Here is a 19778-nt window from a genome sequence, read left to right on the forward strand (position 1 = left end):
GAGGTACCAGCTGATCATTTCTGCCTCCGTACTTCAGGGCCAACTAACTCCTACCAGTTAGTTCTGCATTCCAGCTGTGACTAGTTGACACCATCTGTCCTCAATAACCCACCCAGCTGAGGCCTGGGAATGCCCTAGCAGCTTCCCTTGGTCCATCCAGGCAGGAAATGGTCCCTCAACAGCCAAAGCGCAAGATTGCAGCAGCAACCACTGGTAGGAAAAAGGCAATCATAAAGGTTCTGAGGAGATACTAGTCCAACTAACAGCGACAGGGCTTTAACGAGAGCTGCAGCGGCAGAGTGGAGAGAACAAAGCAAGCAAGCACCAGGTTCTTCACTCAGGTTGCTGGTCCAGTCCCCAGCTCCAACAGAACCAAGAGGCTAGGGCAGATGGTGATGGTGGTGGTCTGGAAACCCCAAGGAGATGAAGGGGAAGGAAGAAAAGTCATCATCAAACCCAGGACTGGCTGGTACCTAGAAGTTTGTGGTTCCTGCCTCTGGTGCTGAGGATGTCCAATCAAAGTCACCAGGACAGCCTGTGTGTGGTAGCTCATGCCTATATAACTGTAGCATTGGGATACTGAGACAAGAGGGCCATAGTTCAAGGCTAGCCTAGGCCACACAGTAAGTTCAAGGTCAGCCTGAGCTGGAGTAACACTGTCACTGCCCACCCCCAACCCAAGAACAACCAAAAACCACCAACAACAACAAAAAATACTAAAACAAAACCTAATACACACACACACACACACACACACACACACACCTGCCCAGGAATACACTGTTAACCTTGCAATTAGTCCACAGCTGGATCAGTCTGATAAGAATCGAAGGGGGCGGGCACAAAGCCTAGGCAAGCAAAACAAAATCCCACTCCCAAACCACCAAGACCCACTTTTACAACCACCTCCTATAGCCTGTGTCCCTGGTTCCCAGATGCGGAATGGAAGAGAAAGTATGAGCAGGCCTCAGCTGACAGGCCCCACACACTTTTCCTTGAACTCCAAGGAAACTTGATCCATCTGCAAGGGGATTGACTGAGCCACTCCAGGCAGCCTAGAAAAGGCTAGCTCCGAGAAGAGCCCATCAACAGGGAATCAGACCAGCAGGAATTTCTCTGCTGGTGCCTAGGAGGGCCAACTCGATTCACTAGGCATAGGCCACAGTCTAGTCATATGACCAGGGACAAGCCCCGCCCCGAACCTCAGCTTCTTTCTCTGAAGAGAAAGCCTAAGACCCATAGGTGGTGAGCTATCAATGAGCTTACTCGCTGATCGGCTTAGCATACTACCTGGCCTAGAAGGAGCACCAAGGAGGGAGGATGGGTCGCAGAATCAGAAGGCCCCACAGCAAGAGTCAGGATGTGTAGGAGCCTGTTTAGTTTCAAAGATACAACAGAACTTCAGGCACTCACCATCCCAATATTTTACCTCCGAGGGGACATAGAATTAAGGCCCAAGCAGCAGGTTGGGCCTGGAAAGCTAGGGAGCACAAACAGGCTGTGAGGTCTTGTCTCCTAGACTTGAGACCCCAGGTTCCGGCGCCAGAAGGCTGAGAACGAATACAGGACTCTAAAACACTCAGGTAAAGTCTGCTGCTGGGCTGTCTCCATGCAGGGTGGGTGAGGTGGGGGGGGGGGATGAACGGGGGCCATCCATACGGAAAACACGATATTTGAGCTAGGTATCCGGTGCAGCCCACGCAAACTCCCACCCGCCCGCTGGCCGGTCCCTGCTTAGCAGCTGGCCGAGGCTTCAGAGAAGAGGCGTGGGAAAGAGGAACCCCCCTGGTTCTGACCCTGGGCAAACACGTAGGGAATGGGGGTAGGGGGCCTCAGATCCTAGGTCACACTAGTTTTCCTCACCTGCCCCCACATCGCCACCAGCCTAGTCCACAGGCCCTGCGCCGCCTCCAAACTCCCAACACTCGGTGGTAGTCCCCAGCCTTACCTGGTGCTCCCCGCCCCCCCGCGATGTCCCTCACCCTCACTCCTCCGAGCCCTGACCTCGCGTGACCCCCTGCAAACATCCCTGGGATCTCCAATCCGCCCCCACTCGAGCAGGCTCCGCCCACACCCACCAAGTCCTACTTCCCGGGCTTTTCCTGGCCGTCCCCAGCCTGTAACCTGACCCGCCCACCCCCTCCCGTGCTCCCTACCTGCAGGCTCCGGCCCTCCGGGTCCCCCCAGGCCCTATCCCTTGGGCGGCGCAGCCTCTTCTCCCCCTCCCCCCGCCCGGCCAGCCCGAGGCTCCCCTCCCCCCGGCCTCGCCCGCGCCTCCTTACAATTACTCCCTCCGGCCCTGCGACTTCCAGGAGCCGGCGACCGCCGCCTCCCTCGGGCCGCCCTCAAGCCCCACGGGCCTGGCCCGGGGCTGGACGCTGCAGGCCGCCCGCTGCGGCCGGGCCACCTCGACCTCGCCCTCCCGCCGCTGTCAGCGTCGCGGGCTGGGCTTCTCGCTCCTAGCCGGGTGCCCCGGGGCCTCCGCTCTCGGCCCTCGGCCGGAACCTCGGATGTCCTCGGGCCGCCCCGGCGGGAGGAGGCCGGAATTGGGCCTGGGGCGGGCCATCTCACCTGCGCTGTGGCCGCGCTCCGGGGCCTCCCGGCGGGCTCCGCAGCGGCAGCTGGGGCCGGGCCTGGGCCCGGGGCGCGCCCCCCTGCGCCTCGGCCTCGGCCTCCGCCTCTGCGGCCTCCGCGGCCTCCGCCTCAACAGCAGTGGTAGCCGCGGCGGCCATTCATTGTGGGCCAGGCCGCCCCAGCCGAGCGCCGAGGAAGCGCACGGCGCAGCCGGCAGGGAGGAAACGGCCTCGGCCCCGCCCCTTAGGCAAGCTTAGCTGCGCTCCGAGCGCTTTAGTTCGCGCCGGCTTCTTCCTCCAGGGTCTCTGTTCTCTAGACTGTCTACTTTAGTTGCGTGGCTGTGGGGCAGGTTGTTGTTCCCGGTGCAGTTTTAAGCTCTCTATGGGAAATGAGGTTTCGTGGACCTGAGGAAACTCGCTCAAGATCGCACAGAGGGAAGTGACGGTGAATGCCAGGATTTTTAAGCGTAGGCTCAAAAGGTCAATAAAGCTAAGATTTAAGGTGCTTACGCGATGGCAAGTTCTGTTAGCATTTTACACTAACTCGGATAATTATGTTTCATAACGTTGAAGCGGTCTGGCTACTTTTCAGAGGGGGAAGCAGAGTCAAGTGCAAATGGTTGGGACTGGAGAGAATACTCGGCGTATACTGACTGCCCTTGCAGTATAGGATTCAGTTCCCAGCACCACGCCAGGTGGCTCACAGTTGTTTACAGTGCTATGCTCCATCACCTCTTTGCCCTTCGGGGATTTGCACACAAGCGCACATACCTACCTACATACACAGACATTAAGAACAAGATAAATCTAAAACAAAGCAAGTACTGCCGGGCCTGGTAGTTAATGTCTGTAATCTCAGCATCTGGGAGACTGAAGCAGGAAAATCTGACGAGTTCTAAGCCGCCCTGGGCTAGGTAGTGAGTTTCAGAACAACCTGGGCTAAGAACCTTTTACACCCCAGTGAGAGAGAGACAGAGAGAGAACTTTCGAGGCGAGCTGGACAGCTCACATCACGATGGCCACACTCCCTGCCTTCATACTTAGACCAAAACTCAGAGGGCTTACTGTCTTAAGTGGCTCCTTTGCACACTTCCCGGGCATTAGGTTGTTTATCTTGGAAGCTAAGATTCTTATTTACAGGTAGGAAATGAGTTACATTTTAAGTAACTTGTTCAAAAGCGTATGTGATGGGACTGAGATTCAAAGCCAGTGAATCCTATTCTAGAGCCTGAGTTAACCTGTAAAATGCACACAGGGGCATCTAAAGATGCCAAGTTTCTCCGGCTTTTGCCCTGAACTAAACTGCAATGAAACGCCTTTATAGAAGAATTGCACTATTAAAAATGACCCATGTAGCAAACTCCGCGCACTTCCCTTCCGGGAAGAATGTTGATCCTGGTCGCTCACCGTGAGTCGTGTCGTTAATTGGTCAGCTGTTTTCATGTGATCGGCCCGCCCTCTTTGCCAACATGGCCGCTCCCAGGTCCTAGTGCGCGAGGCGTGCACCACGACTTGTGTCCTGTGAGCAGAGGTGAAGCGAGCCCGCCCGGGTGTGGATGTGTGTGGGTGTGGGGTGGGTGGGGTGGATCTGCGCCGTTGGCCTCAGGCTCTGCTGAGTCCCTGCCTTTGGGAACGCAGGCCTTACCGAGGCCAGGGGGTTTTAGTTCCTGCTTTATGGATGGGTAGGCCACCCCGGACCCAGAATGCAGCACTCTGACCTCCCTGTGCCCTTCCCCTTCCCTCGAAAACGGCAGGAGGGTTGAGGCGCCCGTGGATGTCCCACGCGAGGACGGTCCTGTGGCTAGGCCGCCCTCTCCGTCCGGCCCGCATCCTCTGTAGAGCTCAGTTCATGGAACACAAGGCACAGGGGCCGCCCTCTCCACCAGCGATGGAGAACGGCACACGGCCCCGCGAAGAGCGCCCACCCGCGGCCTCGGAGGCGACTATCGCCGAGGGCGCCGCCAAGATCGTCTTCCCCAACGCCAACGAGGTTTTCTATAACCCGGTGCAGGAGTTCAACCGGGACCTGACGTGAGCAAGGGTCCGGGATCAGCTTGGCCAAGGGAGTGGGTCAGTGAGGTAGAAGATATTCCGGGAATATCAGTTCGGGACGCCAATCAATATTCGAGATAGATGAGTTGGTAGGGAGGAGTCAGCTTTAATCGAAGGCCGGCATCTTGAAAGATGAAGGCGCGCACCAGAGTTTTTTATTTAAGGGACAAAGTTATACGTGCCTTTTAGTGTCTGGGCGTTCAAGGTGTGTCTCCCCTTTCCCTTTTCTTTCAACTCGGTGGTGGACTTGGACTTCCCAGAGCTGGCTCCTGAGTTGTATTCACACAGACTTGTTACTTTTCTGCAAGTCAAATTTCACATCAATTTACATGCTTGGAATTGAGGACTGAGGGCCGACCTTGCAAAGGTCACGATCAGGTTTTCTGGGTCTAACGATCTAAAGATGCAACTGTTAACATCTTAGCCCTTGAGGTGGGATTTCTCTTTATTTAGAATTTGGTGCAACAATGAGACGACTTTATGGATTAGGGAGGGACAATAACCTTTCAAGAATGTCAAAGGGAGGAGTTCAGAACCTGGGTCACAACCAAGGAACTGGCATACAAGAGTTTGCAAGCTGACCATCCCTCTGCCATCCCCTCCTCCAGATGTGCTGTGATCACTGAGTTTGCTCGAATTCATCTTGGGGCCAAGGGAATCCAGAGTAAGTGGAGGAGATTAGGCTTGGGGGTAGGGGGTCACATAGAGTTCATCTCCCACTTTATTTTATTTTATTAGTTTTGGTTTTGTTTTTTGTTTTTGTTTTTCGAGACAGGGTTTCTCTGTGTAGTTTTGCTCCTTTCCTGGAACTCACTCTGTAGTCCAGGCTGGCCTTGAACTCACAGAGATCGCCTGGCTCTGCCTCCCGCTGGGATTAAGAGAGCCGCTGCTAACACCCACACACACACACCCCACCCCGCATTTCCCACTTTATCCATGGCTCTCTTTGGGCTCCTGAAGGCTGTAGGCTCTCTGCTCCCTCTGCCTTTCTCCTGGGATTTGGGGAAAGACTTTTCTGGCATGTATTGTCAGGATATTGACAATTTGAAAATTATGGTGGGATTTCTTAAAAGGAATATTGATAATTGATAGCCTCTGGTTTTTGCCTGGGTGACTAGTCAAGGTACCAGGAGAGAAGGACATGCAAAAAGTGTGTGTGAACTTGTCTGAGCAAGAAGAGGAAAAGGCTGAACAGAAAAAGGATGAAAACCTGACCTCAGGAGACCAGCCTCGGACAGTTGCAGTTGGTGAGATCTGTGAGGTAGGGCCTGAGTGAGGGGTGGCAGCTTGGGGGTCTTGGGTGATAGGAAGGAGCTGAGGAACTACGAGGGCCCAGAAGAAAGACGGAGACCTGAGCATCAGCCAGCAAGATGGCTCCCTGGTAAAGCACATACCAAGAAAGCCTTAAGACCTGAGTTTGATCCCCAGAGTCCATGGTGGAAGGAGGGAACTGACTCAGTAGTAAGTGATATTAAAAAAGGAGACAGACACGTCTGCTTACTTCCAACAGGGAGGTCTACGGGTGCTGGAAGGCCTGGCAGCCTCTGGTCTCCGTTCCATCCGATTCGCTCTAGAGGTTCCTGGCCTCCAGTCTGTGGTCGCCAATGATGCCTCTGCCCGGGCCGTAGAGCTTATAGACCGAAACGTGCACCTCAATGGTGTGGCACATCTTGTACAGCCCAACCAGGCAGATGCCCGGTAGGTTGATTGGCCGTTGTTGTCATTGGCGGGGTGGTACTGGACATGGAACCCAGGGCTTCATGCATGCTAAGCAGTAGCTCCCAGTAGGTTCTAGTCAGGCCTGCCCAGAACCTGCAACTTACACCTGGAATAAGGCTACCTGGGGATAGCCCTAGTCCTGTTTAGCTTCCAAGTATGACCTTGGGTGGGTTAGCCTCTTTGAACTCTAATTCCCTTGTTTCTAAAAGAATAATAATTTCACAGGGGTCAGACAATATTTTTCTAACTTTTGTTTATTTGTCTGTGTTTGAGAAGCACCAGGAGATCCTCAGGCTTGTGTTGGAAGTGCAGGTCCCCACCCAGCCATCTGGGTGGTCTCTTTGGAGCTGGTCATGGTGATGTCATCTATAGTCCAGAACTAGCTTTGTGACTGAAGATGACCTTGGATTTTTTATAATTTAAAAAAAGACATACTTCATTTTATGTGTATGAATGTTTAGCCTTACGAATATGTGCCTGGGGCCCTGCAAGGTCAGAAGAGGTGTCAGACACTCTGGAAAGGGAATACAGTTAGTTGTGAGCCATATGGGTTCTGGGAAATGAACTCAGACCCTTTGCAAGATCAGCAAGCACTCTTAACCAGTGAGCAAACTCTCTGGCCCTTTTTAAAACTTTAAATTACGTTCATTCATTCATTCATTGTGTGTGTGTGTGTGTGTGTGTGTGTGTGTGTGTACATGTACACATGTATGCCTATGTATATGTACAGTTTACTGGAGTCATTTCTATCTTCCCACTTGTGGGTCTGGGGATAAAACTAGGTGGCTCTGACCTTATATAGCCCTGGCTGGCCTGAAACTCTGAGATCTACCTCCCAAGTGCTGGGATACTACCACACCTGGCTCTGACTATGAATTTCTGATACTTGAGTCTTTACCTGAGTGCTAGGATTATAGGTGCAAGTTACCACTCCTGGTTTATTCAGTGGTGGGGATCAGATGGAGCCTAGAGCCAGGTAAGCACACTGCCAGTGGAACTCTATCCCCAGCTTGAAAAGTCCCTTTGGTGAAATGTCTCATGAAATGTAGTTGTGACCTTGAACTACTGTCTCCTGCCCCCGCCTTTGTGCTAATAGGCTTGATTGCAGGATTCTTGTTTGTTTGTTTATTTTTGGAATGGTCTCACTTTAAAGCCCTTGATGGCCTGAAAGTCATAAAGCTGCTCCTTCTTTCTAGTGCTGGGATTAAAGGTATGAGTTACCACACAGGCCCATAGCAGGATTCTTAAATACAGGTGTATTGCCCAAAGTCTGTACAAGGGTGTGCAATGATGAGAACTGTGTCTGTCTATAGGGACTTAGTTTTAACACGTGGTCTGACCAATTTGAACTCGTGCTTTTCTTCAGTCTTCCAAGTAGCTAAGATTATGAATGTATACCAGCAGGCTCCAGAAATCACTTTCTTTTCTAACGCCTTGTAGTAACACTGCCATCCTCTCTTGCCTCGGGCTGTCTTTCTGGGACCTGTTCCCACTCTGTTCCCACACCTCCTTTGCCAAGTGCTGCGCTTCATCTTGCTTTTCAGTTTTAAATATTTTATGTGTATGATTATTTTGCCTGTATGTATACATGTACTACAGATGAATGTCTGAGGTCAGGAGAGGGCATTGGATCTCTTGGAACTGGAGTCATGGGTCATTGTGAACCACCTCATGGGTGCTGGGAACTGAATATGGGTCCTATGCATGAACAACAAATGTTGCTAAGCCATCTCTCCAGCTGTATTAGTTTTGTTTTGATTTTGAATAGGGTGTTACTATAAAGCCCTGACTAGCCTGAAAGTCACAACGTAGACCAGGATAGCCTAGAACTGACAGAGATTTGCCTGACTCTACCTCTCCAGGGCTGAGATTAAAGATATACACCTGGCTTTTTAAAAACTTGTTACTATAATGCCATTTGCTTGAACAGTGATGTAATTTGAGATTCGGGTGTCTTGTTTTAAAAGTCAGTTGTTTACACTTATTTATTTATGAAGGGTATACTTGCCACAGCTCATCTGTAGAGGTCAGAGGATAATGTGCGAGAGTTGGTTCTCTCCCACCATGCATGCCCCAGGGATTCAGGTTGACAGTTTTGGTGGCAAGGGCCTTTACCTGCTGAGTCGGCTCTCTACACCCCCTCAGTTTATTTTTTAAATTTTTTTATTTATGGATATGTGTATCTGTGTGAGTGTGCAGATACCCACAGAAGCCAGAAGAGGGTACCAGATCCCTTGGAACAAGTTAAAGGCAGTTATAAGCCACCCAACTTATATGCTGTGGACCAAACTTAGATTCTCTGGAAGAGCAGGAAGTGCTCTTCTGAACCAGCCCCCCATCCCTGCTACTCCCCCGCCCTTTTTTTTTTCCTTTAGGTGGGCCTTACTATATAGCAGAGGAAGTCTAAACCATGACAGTCCCTTACCTCAGCTTTCCAGCTACATGGCTTACAGCCGTGTGGTATGACGTTTGCATAGTGTGTGTTAGTTAGCCTTGGTTCAGATGGGACTGATAGCTGTAGACTGTCTTAACAGTACAGGTGTGCACTGCCCTGCTGGGCTGGTGATGATTTCTGTCATGGAGCATTGTAGAGTGTACTCACACAAGAGAAGATTGCTATGCCAACAGGTGGGACTTGCTGAACTCGGCACTTAAAACACTGCCTGGGCTGGAGAGATGGCTCAGAGGTGAAGGGATAGATGGGTGCTGAGAACAAACTTGGGTCTTGTGTGAAGAGCAGGCTGTTCTTCCAGAGGTCCTGAGTTCAATTCCCAGCAACCACATGGTGGCTCACAACCATCTGTAATGAGATCTGGTGCCCCCTTCTGGCCTGAAGGGGTACATGCAGAATACTATATACGTGATAAATAAATAAAATTTAAAACAAACAAACAAGAAACCATTGGCTGCTCATCCAGAGGACCTGGGTTCTGTTCCCAGCAATATCAAGGCGGCCCCAGAGCTGTAACTCCCTTCTCTGTCCTTTGAGGACACCAAACATGCACATGTTGCACAGGCAGGCATTCCTGCAGATAAAATACCTGTATTTATTAAACAAATGAATCTTTTCTTTAATGTCACCAGGTGAGAGAAGCTAATGCTGTTGGTTGATCTGGCCTGCACTCAGGGCTTATCCAGTTCCCTGGAGTGTACAGGTGTAGGCATCACTAAACCAGCTCTTCTCAGTGGAGTTCTTGCTGCTGTGGGTTTGCATTAGGCATGATTGAAGTTGCCTGGGCTGGCCCTGAGCTTGCAGTTTTCCTGCCTCAGCCTCATAGGTAGCTAGGTCTGCACTACCAGGCCTGGCACAGACCCAGTTTCTTGCTCCCCATTTATTTATTTGTTTGCTTGTTTATTTATCTATTATTTTGTGTGTGTATGCCCCCGCGTGTGGGCACGCGCATGTGCGTGGGTGAGAGAGAGAGTGCGCGAACGCAAGCAAGCAAGCTGTGAGCACAGGTACCTGAAGAGGTTGGAACAGGGTGTCCGTGGCAGTCATGTTGAGTCATCTCAGCATGGTGCTGAGAACAAACTTGGGTATTGTGTCAAAGCAGCTTCCTCTCTTAGTCACTGAGCCACATCACCAGCCATGCAGTGTGGTTTCTTTATGGCTACAGGAGTCAAGGAACTGTCCTTCCAATTGGCTGTTGTTTGTCAGGGTTATAGATGGGGGACTGAGACCTGTGTAAAACAGAAAAATCTTTTGGCTAACAAATCTCAAAGGAAGCCAGGGGTAGTGGTGCACACCTTTAATCCCAGCACTCAGGCGTGTCTGTGAGTTTGAGGCCAGCCTGGTCTACATAGTGAGTTTTAGGACAGCTAGGGCTGCATAGGGGGACCCTGTCTCAAATAAAACCAACCAACCAAACAAACAACCAAACAAAAATGACCAAAGAGGCTGGAGTTTAGCTCAGCATTAGAACACTTGCCTAGCATGCACGAGACTCTGGGTTCCATCCCTATGGCTAAAAAATATAAAGGAAACCCCAAATGGCTAAGCTGGCCTGAAATTCAAGGCCAAAATCACTGTGCCACAGGGGACAGGGCAGGGACTTGGTTTAAGAGGCTGAGAACTTGGACTCCTCACATCTAGGATGCTGATGTACCAACACCAAAAGGCATCTGAGCGTTTTGATGTCATTGACCTGGACCCTTATGGCAGCCCTGCCCCCTTCCTGGATGCAGCAGTGCAGGCTGTGAGTGATGGAGGTGAGGCTGGGCCACAGCATCCAGAATACCCACGAGGTGTAGGGTCAGGGTGTTTCGAGGGTCATCACTGACCTGCCCTTCTCCACAGGACTTCTGTGTGTCACCTGCACGGACATGGCAGTATTGGCAGGGAATAGCGGAGAGACGTGCTACAGCAAGTATGGGGCCATGGCCCTCAAGAGCCGGGCCTGCCATGAAATGGTGAGAGTCCCCCAAGCTGCCCTGGGGGCTGAGGAACAGGCTGTGAGCACTCCTACCCTGGTCCCCCAGCACACCTTCGTATACTGATGACTTGTTCCCGTGTCCTCGGATGGCCAGGACTGGTCCATCCCAAGCTGTGACATGACTGGCAAGCAGATCCTTGACATCCTTCGTCAATGGGCAGGAGTGGGTAGGCAATCATTTCCCCCTAGCATTCGATAGTATAACTTTAAAAATAAATATTTTTGTTAGGAGTGTTGGTGTATTCCAGCACTTGGGAGGCAGAGGCAGATGGATCTCTTATGAGACCGGTCTGGTATTTTTTGTGTGCTGTGGGTCATATGTGCCCATGGTGAACATATGGAAGTCAGGACAGCTTCCTAGAGTCCATTCTTGCCTTTCACCATTTGAGCCCTATATCAGTCTTGGTAGCAGGTACCTTTACCTACTGAGCCATCTTGCCATCCCAAATTCAGGGTACTGAGTACCCCAAGCAGGGGTCTCCTGCAGCTACCTCTCAGGTGCTGGATTACAGGCACAGCTCTCAGAATGAAACTAGGTTTTCGTGTTGTGCCTGGGAATGGACCTTGTGCGTGGACAGTGCTCTGTCACTGAGCCACATCCCCAACACAGAAGTTGTGGTGTTGAGGGTTTGAGATAAGCTCTCGTGTAGCCTAAGCTGGCCTTGAACTTGCTTTGTACCTGAAGATAACCTCAAACTCCACATTCTCCCACCTCCACTTCCCAAATGCTGGAACAAAGAAAAAATCTGAGAGATTTTCCAAGGTCTGAGTTCTGTCTTGGCTTAGTTGCTGACTCTGCTGACTTCACCTCTGTGGGCCTTAGTTTTGCCTCTACAGGACAGGTGTGGTCATAGCTCCTACCCTGTATGGTTGCGATGGGAAGGTAAAGCGGTGTGGGGAGGCAAAGGTGGCACCCTATCCTGTTCCATAAGATCTTGCTGTCTCTTGTGAGCCTGGACAGTGCCACCTTCTTTTCACGTCAGGCTCGAAGTGCTCCTGATACCACTCCCGTTATCTATAGTGTAGGCCCACTCTCAGCCACAGAAACAGAATGGCATGGCTTTGCAGATGGGTAAACTGAGGAACAGAAGACACTGTTTGCCAGTGTCACACAGCCAGGAAATGTGGGCTCTAAACCCAAATTGCGTTTCCAAGCTTGTTCTTCCTATCACTAATGCTCATCCTGCCACCAGGCCCTGAGAATTGTGCTGCATAGCCTGGACCTGCACGCCAACTGCTACCAGCGCTTCGTGGTGCCGCTGCTCAGCATCAGTGCTGACTTCTATGTCCGGGTTTTTGTGCGCGTTTTCACAGGCCAGGCCAAGGTTAAGTCCTCAGCCAGGTAAGCCCAGCGGCAGGAACCTGATGAATTGAGAGGGGAGCTAAGTCTTGCCCAAGGGACCTTGGTGTCTGAAAAGGGACTGAGTTGGTCTGAGAGAAGAGTTGAGGTGTGGTGAGCGCATCAGGGACTCATGGCCTCTCCTGGGCTTCTACAGCAAGCAGGCCCTGGTGTACCAGTGTGTGGGGTGTGGCGCCTTCTACCTGCAACGCCTTGGCAAAGCGTCGGGAGACCCTGCTGGCAGGTGAGCAGAGGTGTTTTGGATTGGAAGGATGTCCTAGGTCCCCACTCCTCCAGCAGCCTCTCCTCAAACTGCCTCTCCTTGCAGGGTCAAGTTCTCTGCTGCCTGTGGTCCTCCAGTGACCCCTGAGTGTGAACACTGTGGACAGCGACACCAGGTGGGCCCAGGTCAGAGAGGCAGTGGGCTCGGGGTCCCAGCACGCATGTATCCATGCCCCTTGCTCATCTGTGCCCTGTGTGTCCACAGCTTGGAGGCCCCATGTGGGCAGACCCCATCCATGACCTGAACTTTGTGGGCCGAGTTCTTGAGGCAGTGACCACTAATCCTGGCCGCTTCCACACCTCCAAGCGCATCCAAGGTGTCCTGAGTGTTGTTACTGAGGTATGAACTGGACATACATAGGGAGGGAGCTCCGACCCGGGCAGGGGACCCATCTCCCTGCCAGCACCCCACTCCATCCTTACCTCTCAGGAACTTCCTGATGTCCCTCTCTACTACACACTGGACCAACTGAGCAGCACCATCCACTGCAACACACCCCGCCTCCTGCAGCTCCGGTGAGGGCCTTTGGGGGCGGCTTGAACCGACAGAGTCTAGTGTGTGCCTAGGGCAGAGCTGAGAGGCCTTGAGCCCTCCAGCAGGTGCTCTGTTTTTTATTTTTATGTGTGTATGTGTTGCCTACACATGTATATGTACACCGTGTGCGTGCAGTGCCTGAGGAGGCCAGAAGAAGGTGTCAGATTCCCCAGGACTGGAGCTACAGAGGACTGTGCGCTGTGATATGGCTACTGGGTTCCAAGCCCAGGGTCCTCTGCAAGAGCAGCAAGTGCTCTTAACCACTGAGCCATCTCCCTAGCCCCCAGCAGGTGGTTTGGTGTCACACTCAGTGACATGTCTTTCCTGTGAAAGAAACAGACATGCCATTCCACATGACCTGCTTTGGGGTCTAGACTTCCCTTGTGGTCTCTGTGCACCCAGGTCAGCTCTCCTCCATGCTGGCTTCCGAGTCTCTCTCTCCCATGCTTGTAAGAATGCGGTGAAGACAGACGCTCCCCCGCTAGCTCTCTGGGACATCATGCGTTGCTGGGTGAGGGCAGATGACTCCGTGATTTGAGGCAGGAGGGCAAGGAAGGGATGGTGACTTGGGTGCACCTCAGGCCTAACATCTCCTCGACCTCTCTCCCCAGGAGAAGGAGTGTCCGGTGAAACGGGAGCGGCTGTCGGAAACCAGCCCGGCGTTCCGAATTCTGGCCGTGGAGCCCAGGTATGGACAGACATGCAGGAGGGACGAGCCACCTCACAGGCATAGCAGGCCAGACAGACGCTGTCGGAGGGAAATCCAGAACCACTGTCCCCTTCTGTCCTCACCCAGTACCCTTCCCACTCTTCTGCCTGGCTCCCCTTCAGCCATATGGACCCTTCCATGGCTGGCTCTTCCTCATAGCAGCCTGAACTCAGCACACAGTCTGGCCCGTCCCTTCTCTCTCACTTCAGAGAACGCTTCTGGACTGGACCACCCTGCCAAGCATTGCATCCTGACTTAGATCTTTTACCAAAGTAGCTATTGAGTGGCATGTCCTGACACAGTACAACATTATTTTTTATTGCTCTGTGGTGCTGGGGATGGAACCCAGAGCCTTGTGCATGCTGGGCAAGCCCTCTGCTGGGCCATCCCCCTAGCCTTGGTTACTTCTGGTGTGTCTTGTTGCTTGTCTGTCTCTGGTGCTGCAAATCCAGCTCCATTGAGACAGATCCAGGGCACTTTGTCAGAAATTCACTAGGAAATCCAGGTGTTACTCAGCAAATGGAGGAACTCTGAGCCTGGTAGACCTATGTGGTGCTGCCTCGGGGTGGGCGGCTTCTAGGGCTGTCTGTGTTCACCCTGCACGGCTGCTGCCTCCAGCCCCCACCCATTTGTCCAGGCTGAAGGCCAACTTCAACATCCGGGAAGATGCCAACCCCAGCTCCCGCCAGCAAGGACTCACGCGCTTCCAGGCCAATCCAGAAGCCAACTGGGGGCCCCGGCCCCGTGCCCGGCCAGGGTAAGTGGTAATGTTGCAGAGGTGGGGCTTGGCTAGGGCTGGGTTGGGCAGAGGTAACATAGGGTACCAGCCCCTGTCTCTGCTCAGGGGCAAGGCAGCAAGTAAAGATCTGGAGGAGAGGCGGAGACTGCTACAGAATAAGCGGAAGGAGCCTGCTGAGGACCCAGCCCAGAGGGCAGCTCGCCTCAAGACATTTCCTTGCAAACGATTCAAGGAGGTGATTCTCTTTTCCACCCTCCCTGCCACAGAGCCAAGGGACAACTGACCAGCACAGCAGGGGCTAGGGACTAAGGAAAGAACCCCGGCCTGCTGCTCACAGCCTGGAGCTTCACACCCTCCATTTTCCTACCAGGGTACCTGTCAGCGAGGGGACCAGTGCTGTTATTCACACAACCCTACACCACCTGTGGCCTCTGCTGATACTCCCCTCACAGACTGTCTAGAGACCACCCCCAAGATCTTCCCCGGACCAGATGCTGCTGGTGGGGGCACTGCTGGGCCAGGCGTGGGCTGAGACAATAAAGAGATACCGTTTTCTGCTGGTTGTCATTTTGAGTGGGGAGGTTGTCTGCCTGAGGGACTCTGCCTGTGTTTGGGGGCGGGGCGGGCTGGGGTTGTTCCTGCCTGACTGCAACTTTATGTCTGTCTGACATGGAACTCATCTGGCAGTTCAGGAGAGTAGTTCATCAGGTGGCCACAGGGCGGCAGCCTCAAGCATGCTCGCCTGTCACCCTGCTGCCTCCCCTCTGAATATCCAGGCACCCCCCACCTCCCCATCACCCAACAAGTCCCCCTGCAGTCTCATTGCCTGGTTTCTTGGGCCCAGCTCTCTCCAGTTGGTGTGGTGGCGGAAGCCAAACGGGAAGCAGGCACTCTGTGCATCCGCCCCAGACCAGGTGCTTCCTGCCCGCTCCTCCACAGGAGTACAGTTGCTGAGGACACAGACAGCGGGCGGCTGCCCAGACATCCAGTGAAGAGACTCCCCTAGAGTAGAGGGTTAGTAATGCTGAGAGGGAGTTCTGGGGGAATACGCACCCTTCACCACCAGCTATAAAGCGAGGCCCACTACAAGTTCCTTTAGAGGAAGTCAGTGGGGGTGGTGACTTCAGCACTTTAATGAGGCTGGATGGCCACTGAGTACCTCCCTGAGTGTGCCTACAATTAACCATTACATGGGACATGGGACAGGCATATTGTACTTACTATTCAGCTCCTCTTGGAAGCTTTATTATTATTATTTTTTAACCCCAGAGATGGTTTCTCTGCGTAGCTCTGGCTGTCCTGGAACTCGGTCTGTAGACAGACGAGCTTGGCCTTGAACTCTGAGATCTGCCTGTCTCTGCCTCCCAAGTGCTGGGATTAAAGGCATGAGCTAACATGCCAGGCCCTCTTGGGAGCTTTCGGCAGGGTTTCCAGGATTTGTAAAGGGTTTATTTATTCTTATGTATATGACTTTTTCTTGCATGTATAGATGTATATGAACCATGTGCTTCTCTGGGACCCTCAGAGTTAAGAAGAGGGTGTCAGATCCCCTAGACTTGGAACTAGGGGTGATTGTGAGCAACATGTGGATCCCGGTAACAGAACCTGAATCTTCTGCAAGAGCAACAAGTGTTCTTAGCCAATGAGCCATCTCTCCAGCCCCCAGGTTTCCAGAATTCAGAATGTCACTCCAGAATACCTACCAGCAAGGGACACCGCCCAGTTGTGGTGTGGCCTGGTATCTTGGGAAGCCTTGGACAGCTCTGGCACTCTTTCTTGATCCTACTCCCCTGGGCTTGGAAATACCTTGGAAGTGTCACAGGGCTCAGGACACAGCAAGGCCAAACTGCCAGAACTGTCTCCTGGAGCCCTGTTCCTGGGTGTGTGGGGGGGGGGGGGAAGCACACAGGGGATCTGTAAAAAAGAGGAACTAGGCTGGAGGCTGGGGCCCTTGGGTCATGGGGCGTCAGAGGACCGGAAAGGGGCCCCTTCCACCCCCATCAGTACAGACAGTGGGCAAGGGGTGGGGTTCAAAGCCAGAATAACGGCAGAGGCAGCCTTGCCTTGTTTCCTCTTTGTGTGAGTTTGCTTCCAGGGTCTCCTGAGGGTTAGGGTCTCCCAGTGCCAAGGGGAGCAGCAAGCCCTGAAGGGTGACTGCCCGCTCTGGCCAGGGTGGGCCAGGAGGTGCGCATTCCGTGATCCCTGCCTGCTGGTTTCCTCCGGGGTCGGCACAGCTCCTTATCAGGCGCAGCCAGGCAGCCAGACCCTTATCTGCACAGGCCCAGCATCCTCTGGCCTCTGCGCCAGGGGGTAAGAGGGAGGAAGCCAGGCTGTTGGGGGCGGGGAAAAGGCGGGTCGGTCCAGGAGCCGCTCACTTTCTCTCGGGGTTACCCACCACGCCGCCGCTACTCTGAGACTGCTCAGGCCCTCCGGAGCCCGGGAGGTGGCGCAGCCCAGCTCTGAGGCCCAACGGGACCACCTAGGGCACACTGACGGACTGGACCATGGGAACTGCCTCCTAACCTGGATTGACAGCCCTGACCATACAGCACTCCAGGCTGTGAGAACTGCTACGGGGTGGTAAGAAAGAGCTTTGAAAGTTAGGACGGAGAGTCTGCTCCTGTAGTCTGCGTTCCTTAGTTCATTTATCCATTCGTCAGCTGGGGCCCTTAACTGAGCAGCCAGAGGATCTTCTCCAGCTGGAGAGGACAGGGCAGAGAGATGGGGGGTCACACCCTGTCAGGACAAACCAGACCCTGGAGTCCAGCAAACGAGTTATGTAGGGTACAAAAATCTGGATGCTGATGGGGTTAGGGCTACTGAGAGGAACTTTCAGCCAGGGTAGAGGCTCCTGGGCCAACCATGGAGAGGTGGCATAGGGTGAATCTTGGAGTTTCAGGGGGTCTCAGAGTTAGTTAGGGGATCCCTGCCGTGTACCCCAGCTGCAGGTAGGAGAGATTCTGAAAGGTGGGAAATTGGCTCAGAGGCAAGAAGCCCTTGACAAAGAACCCTGGGCAGGCATTCAGAGGGCCAATGCTGCCTAGCACCTAGTAGACACCCCGTCTTGTGGAGGAAGCCCCCCTTCATGTCCTTGCAGTGTCTAGGTCTACTCATCTGCCTTTGACTGAGGAGAGAGCACCTTCCTCTCCTCAGGGTGCTCGCACTGAAGAGCTCAGATAGGTCAAACACGTGGGAGAAAGATGGTCTCTGGCCTTCCCAGTAACTCTGCTCCCTCCCACAGGTTAGCATTCCATCCTTGGGTCCATGTGCCCACCCCAGGCCCAGGCAGAGGTGGGTTCCGCCATGGCTGAGAAAGCTGAGCTGGTGCGTGCCTCCAGCCCAGGGCCTGCTCCTCTCCCTAATCTGGCCTCACCTGGGCCCCTTCCTGCAGAGGTGGACCACCGAAACCCATGCACCCCCTGGTTGCCTCCAGGTGTGCCAGTGATAAACCTGGGTCATACCAGACCCACAGGGGCAGCCATGCCCACCACAGAGCTGAATGCTCTTCGACCCTCCCTGCTGCAGCTAGCTGCCTTGGGAACGGCTCCGCCCACCCTGGCCCTGCATTACCATCCCCACCCTTTCCTCAACAGGTCAGTGAGGAGCTGGGACTGTGGGCTGTGCTGAGGGTTGGTGGTCAGGGTCTTTGCCTACAAGGTGTTCATGACGTACAACCCCTTACAGCGTCTACATTGGGCCAGCAGGACCATTCAGCATCTTCCCTAACAGCCGTCTGAAGCGAAGACCAAGCCCTGGTGAGCTGGACTTGGCTGAGGGTGAGTGTGTATCCATGTGCGTGTACTTGTGGGTGCTTGCAGCCTGGGTCTGACTGACCTGTACTCTACCACAGGGAGAGGTGTTTTGTGGAATGCACACACACACCACCAACACAGAACAACTCACACAAGTGATAGCTGATGCCAACACCACAGCACTGAGCCTAGCTTGGCGGTTTGCCCTTGTAATCAGTTCAGAGGCTAGCCTGGGCTACATAATGAGTCCCATCAAAGCAAACATTATAGCTAGTCATGGCCACAATAAGACATTTTAGCCACCAGATGACGCTCCCCAAGCCGAAAAACCTAGTGGTGAAAGAGACCACCTTGGACTAGGATCACACAGAGCTAGGAGACCACAGTCAACCTCAGAACCCCAGCCACACACACACAACACCCACAACCACATGGCATGATCTCACACAACCACAGCCATCAGATAGGCCACCAGTCACCCACAGGCCCACGGCAGGCAAAAGAACCTCTGTAAACCCAGGAACACACTCGCTCAGAATGAGACCGCAGGATAGACTTCTTAAGGGATCACATCGTGGTCATCAAGGCATCATTACGCTCAGCAGCTATGGTGTCTACACAGCCCACAGTCTGGGTTCAAGCCCAAGCTGGTGGTGTTCATTGAGGACAGCAGTGGGTGCCCTCTGGCCTCTATGCTGACGCTATGCCTCGGGTCCTCAGGGCACCAACCCCAGAAGGTGGCTCGTCGAGTGTTCACCAACAGCCGAGAGCGCTGGAGGCAGCAGCACGTTAACGGCGCCTTTGCGGAGCTCAGGAAGCTGCTGCCCACCCACCCGCCAGACCGGAAGCTGAGCAAGAACGAGGTGCTGCGCCTGGCCATGAAGTACATTGGCTTCCTGGTGCGGCTGCTGCGAGACCAGGCGGCTGTGCTGGCCTCTGGCCCCAGCGCTCCCGGGCCCCGCAAGCCGCCGGTGCACCGGGGAGTGGAGGGCGGTGCGCGCTGCGGGGCCCGACACAGCGTGGAGGCTGCGCGCTCACGGCCCGTGCTTCCTGGGGACTGCGACGGCGACCCCAATGGGTCGGTGCGAACCATCAAGATGGAGCAGACGGCCCTGAGTCCTGAGGTGCGGTGACCCAGGGCAGTGGCCCCTCACCTGCTGCGCAGTGAGCTCCCTGTAAAGGGGACTGAGGTCGCCCAGATGAAACGCCCTGTAGCTCTGGAAGGGTGGCCGGCGTCTCAGGGGCCCCGCAGACTTCTAAGAAAAATTCCCCACCGGCTACTTGAGGTGGCCTGGCCCGTGTCCTCTTCTCTGGGCCAAGGCCAGAGACTCAACAAAGCAAAGTGACTATGGGATCCTTAGGGGTGCTTGGAGAGGTAGGGAAGGGTCTGGAGGCCTTCCCGGCGGCGCCCCCTGCTGGAGGCGGGAAGCCCCCGGACAGTGTGTAGGAGGAGGACCCACCCCAGCGAGCCCAACTGGTTGCGCTTGATCCATGATCCTGTTAAGCGCGTTAACGAAGACTCAGACACTCTTGCATTTGTTTTTCTTTATTTCTTTATTTCACATACACATTAGCCATTCAATGGAGAAGCTGGAGAGAGTCAGGCAAAGATGGTATAACAGAAGCGCAGTGACGGGGTGGGGCG

At 53.8% G+C, this 19778-nt stretch overlaps 3 protein-coding genes across 12 annotated transcripts in view; 2 read left to right on the top strand and 1 right to left on the bottom strand.

The window, feature by feature from the left end:
- The window catches only part of Nacc1 (nucleus accumbens associated 1), an 18839-nt gene extending 16031 nt beyond the window's left edge, over positions 1-2808 (bottom strand). The window contains exon 1 of one of the 2 annotated variants that reach the window (XM_036188617.1): positions 2572-2808. The gene's annotated coding sequence lies outside the window, so the exon portion shown is untranslated. The remainder of the gene's footprint in view (positions 1-2571) is intronic. The other variant, XM_036188615.1, reaches the window with a different exon arrangement.
- Trmt1 (tRNA methyltransferase 1) lies at positions 1221-14936 on the top strand. Of its 7 annotated transcripts, XM_036188608.1 has the most exons (17): positions 2586-4104; positions 4328-4604; positions 5234-5289; positions 5744-5886; positions 6136-6323; positions 10438-10553; positions 10642-10754; positions 11971-12119; positions 12274-12360; positions 12445-12514; positions 12604-12738; positions 12829-12914; positions 13336-13444; positions 13545-13621; positions 14280-14399; positions 14487-14616; positions 14752-14936. In XM_036188608.1, exons 2-17 carry the CDS (start codon positions 4348-4350, stop codon positions 14911-14913), a joined length of 1998 nt encoding a protein of 665 aa, XP_036044501.1. In that variant the 5' UTR covers positions 2586-4104; positions 4328-4347; the 3' UTR covers positions 14914-14936. The 7 variants fall into 7 exon arrangements, with proteins under 7 accessions (XP_036044504.1, XP_036044507.1, XP_036044503.1 ...); XM_036188611.1 differs by lacking the exons at positions 2586-4104; positions 4328-4604 and adding an exon at positions 1221-1583; XM_036188612.1 differs by lacking the exon at positions 4328-4604 and having other exon boundaries at positions 2588-4104.
- Positions 14937-16884: 1948 nt separating this feature from the next.
- Lyl1 (LYL1 basic helix-loop-helix family member) lies at positions 16885-19778 on the top strand. Of its 3 annotated transcripts, none has more exons than XM_036189193.1 (4): positions 16885-16941; positions 17623-17974; positions 18066-18157; positions 18854-19668. In XM_036189193.1, exons 2-4 carry the CDS (start codon positions 17646-17648, stop codon positions 19264-19266), a joined length of 834 nt encoding a protein of 277 aa, XP_036045086.1. In that variant the 5' UTR covers positions 16885-16941; positions 17623-17645; the 3' UTR covers positions 19267-19668. The 3 variants fall into 3 exon arrangements, with proteins under 3 accessions (XP_036045086.1, XP_036045087.1, XP_036045085.1); XM_036189194.1 differs by having other exon boundaries at positions 16900-16961; positions 18066-18136; positions 18854-19778; XM_036189192.1 differs by having other exon boundaries at positions 16900-16961.

The sequence above is a fragment of the Onychomys torridus genome, chromosome 5 (assembly GCF_903995425.1).
Source record: "Onychomys torridus chromosome 5, mOncTor1.1, whole genome shotgun sequence".
Lineage (NCBI taxonomy): Eukaryota > Metazoa > Chordata > Mammalia > Rodentia > Cricetidae > Onychomys > Onychomys torridus.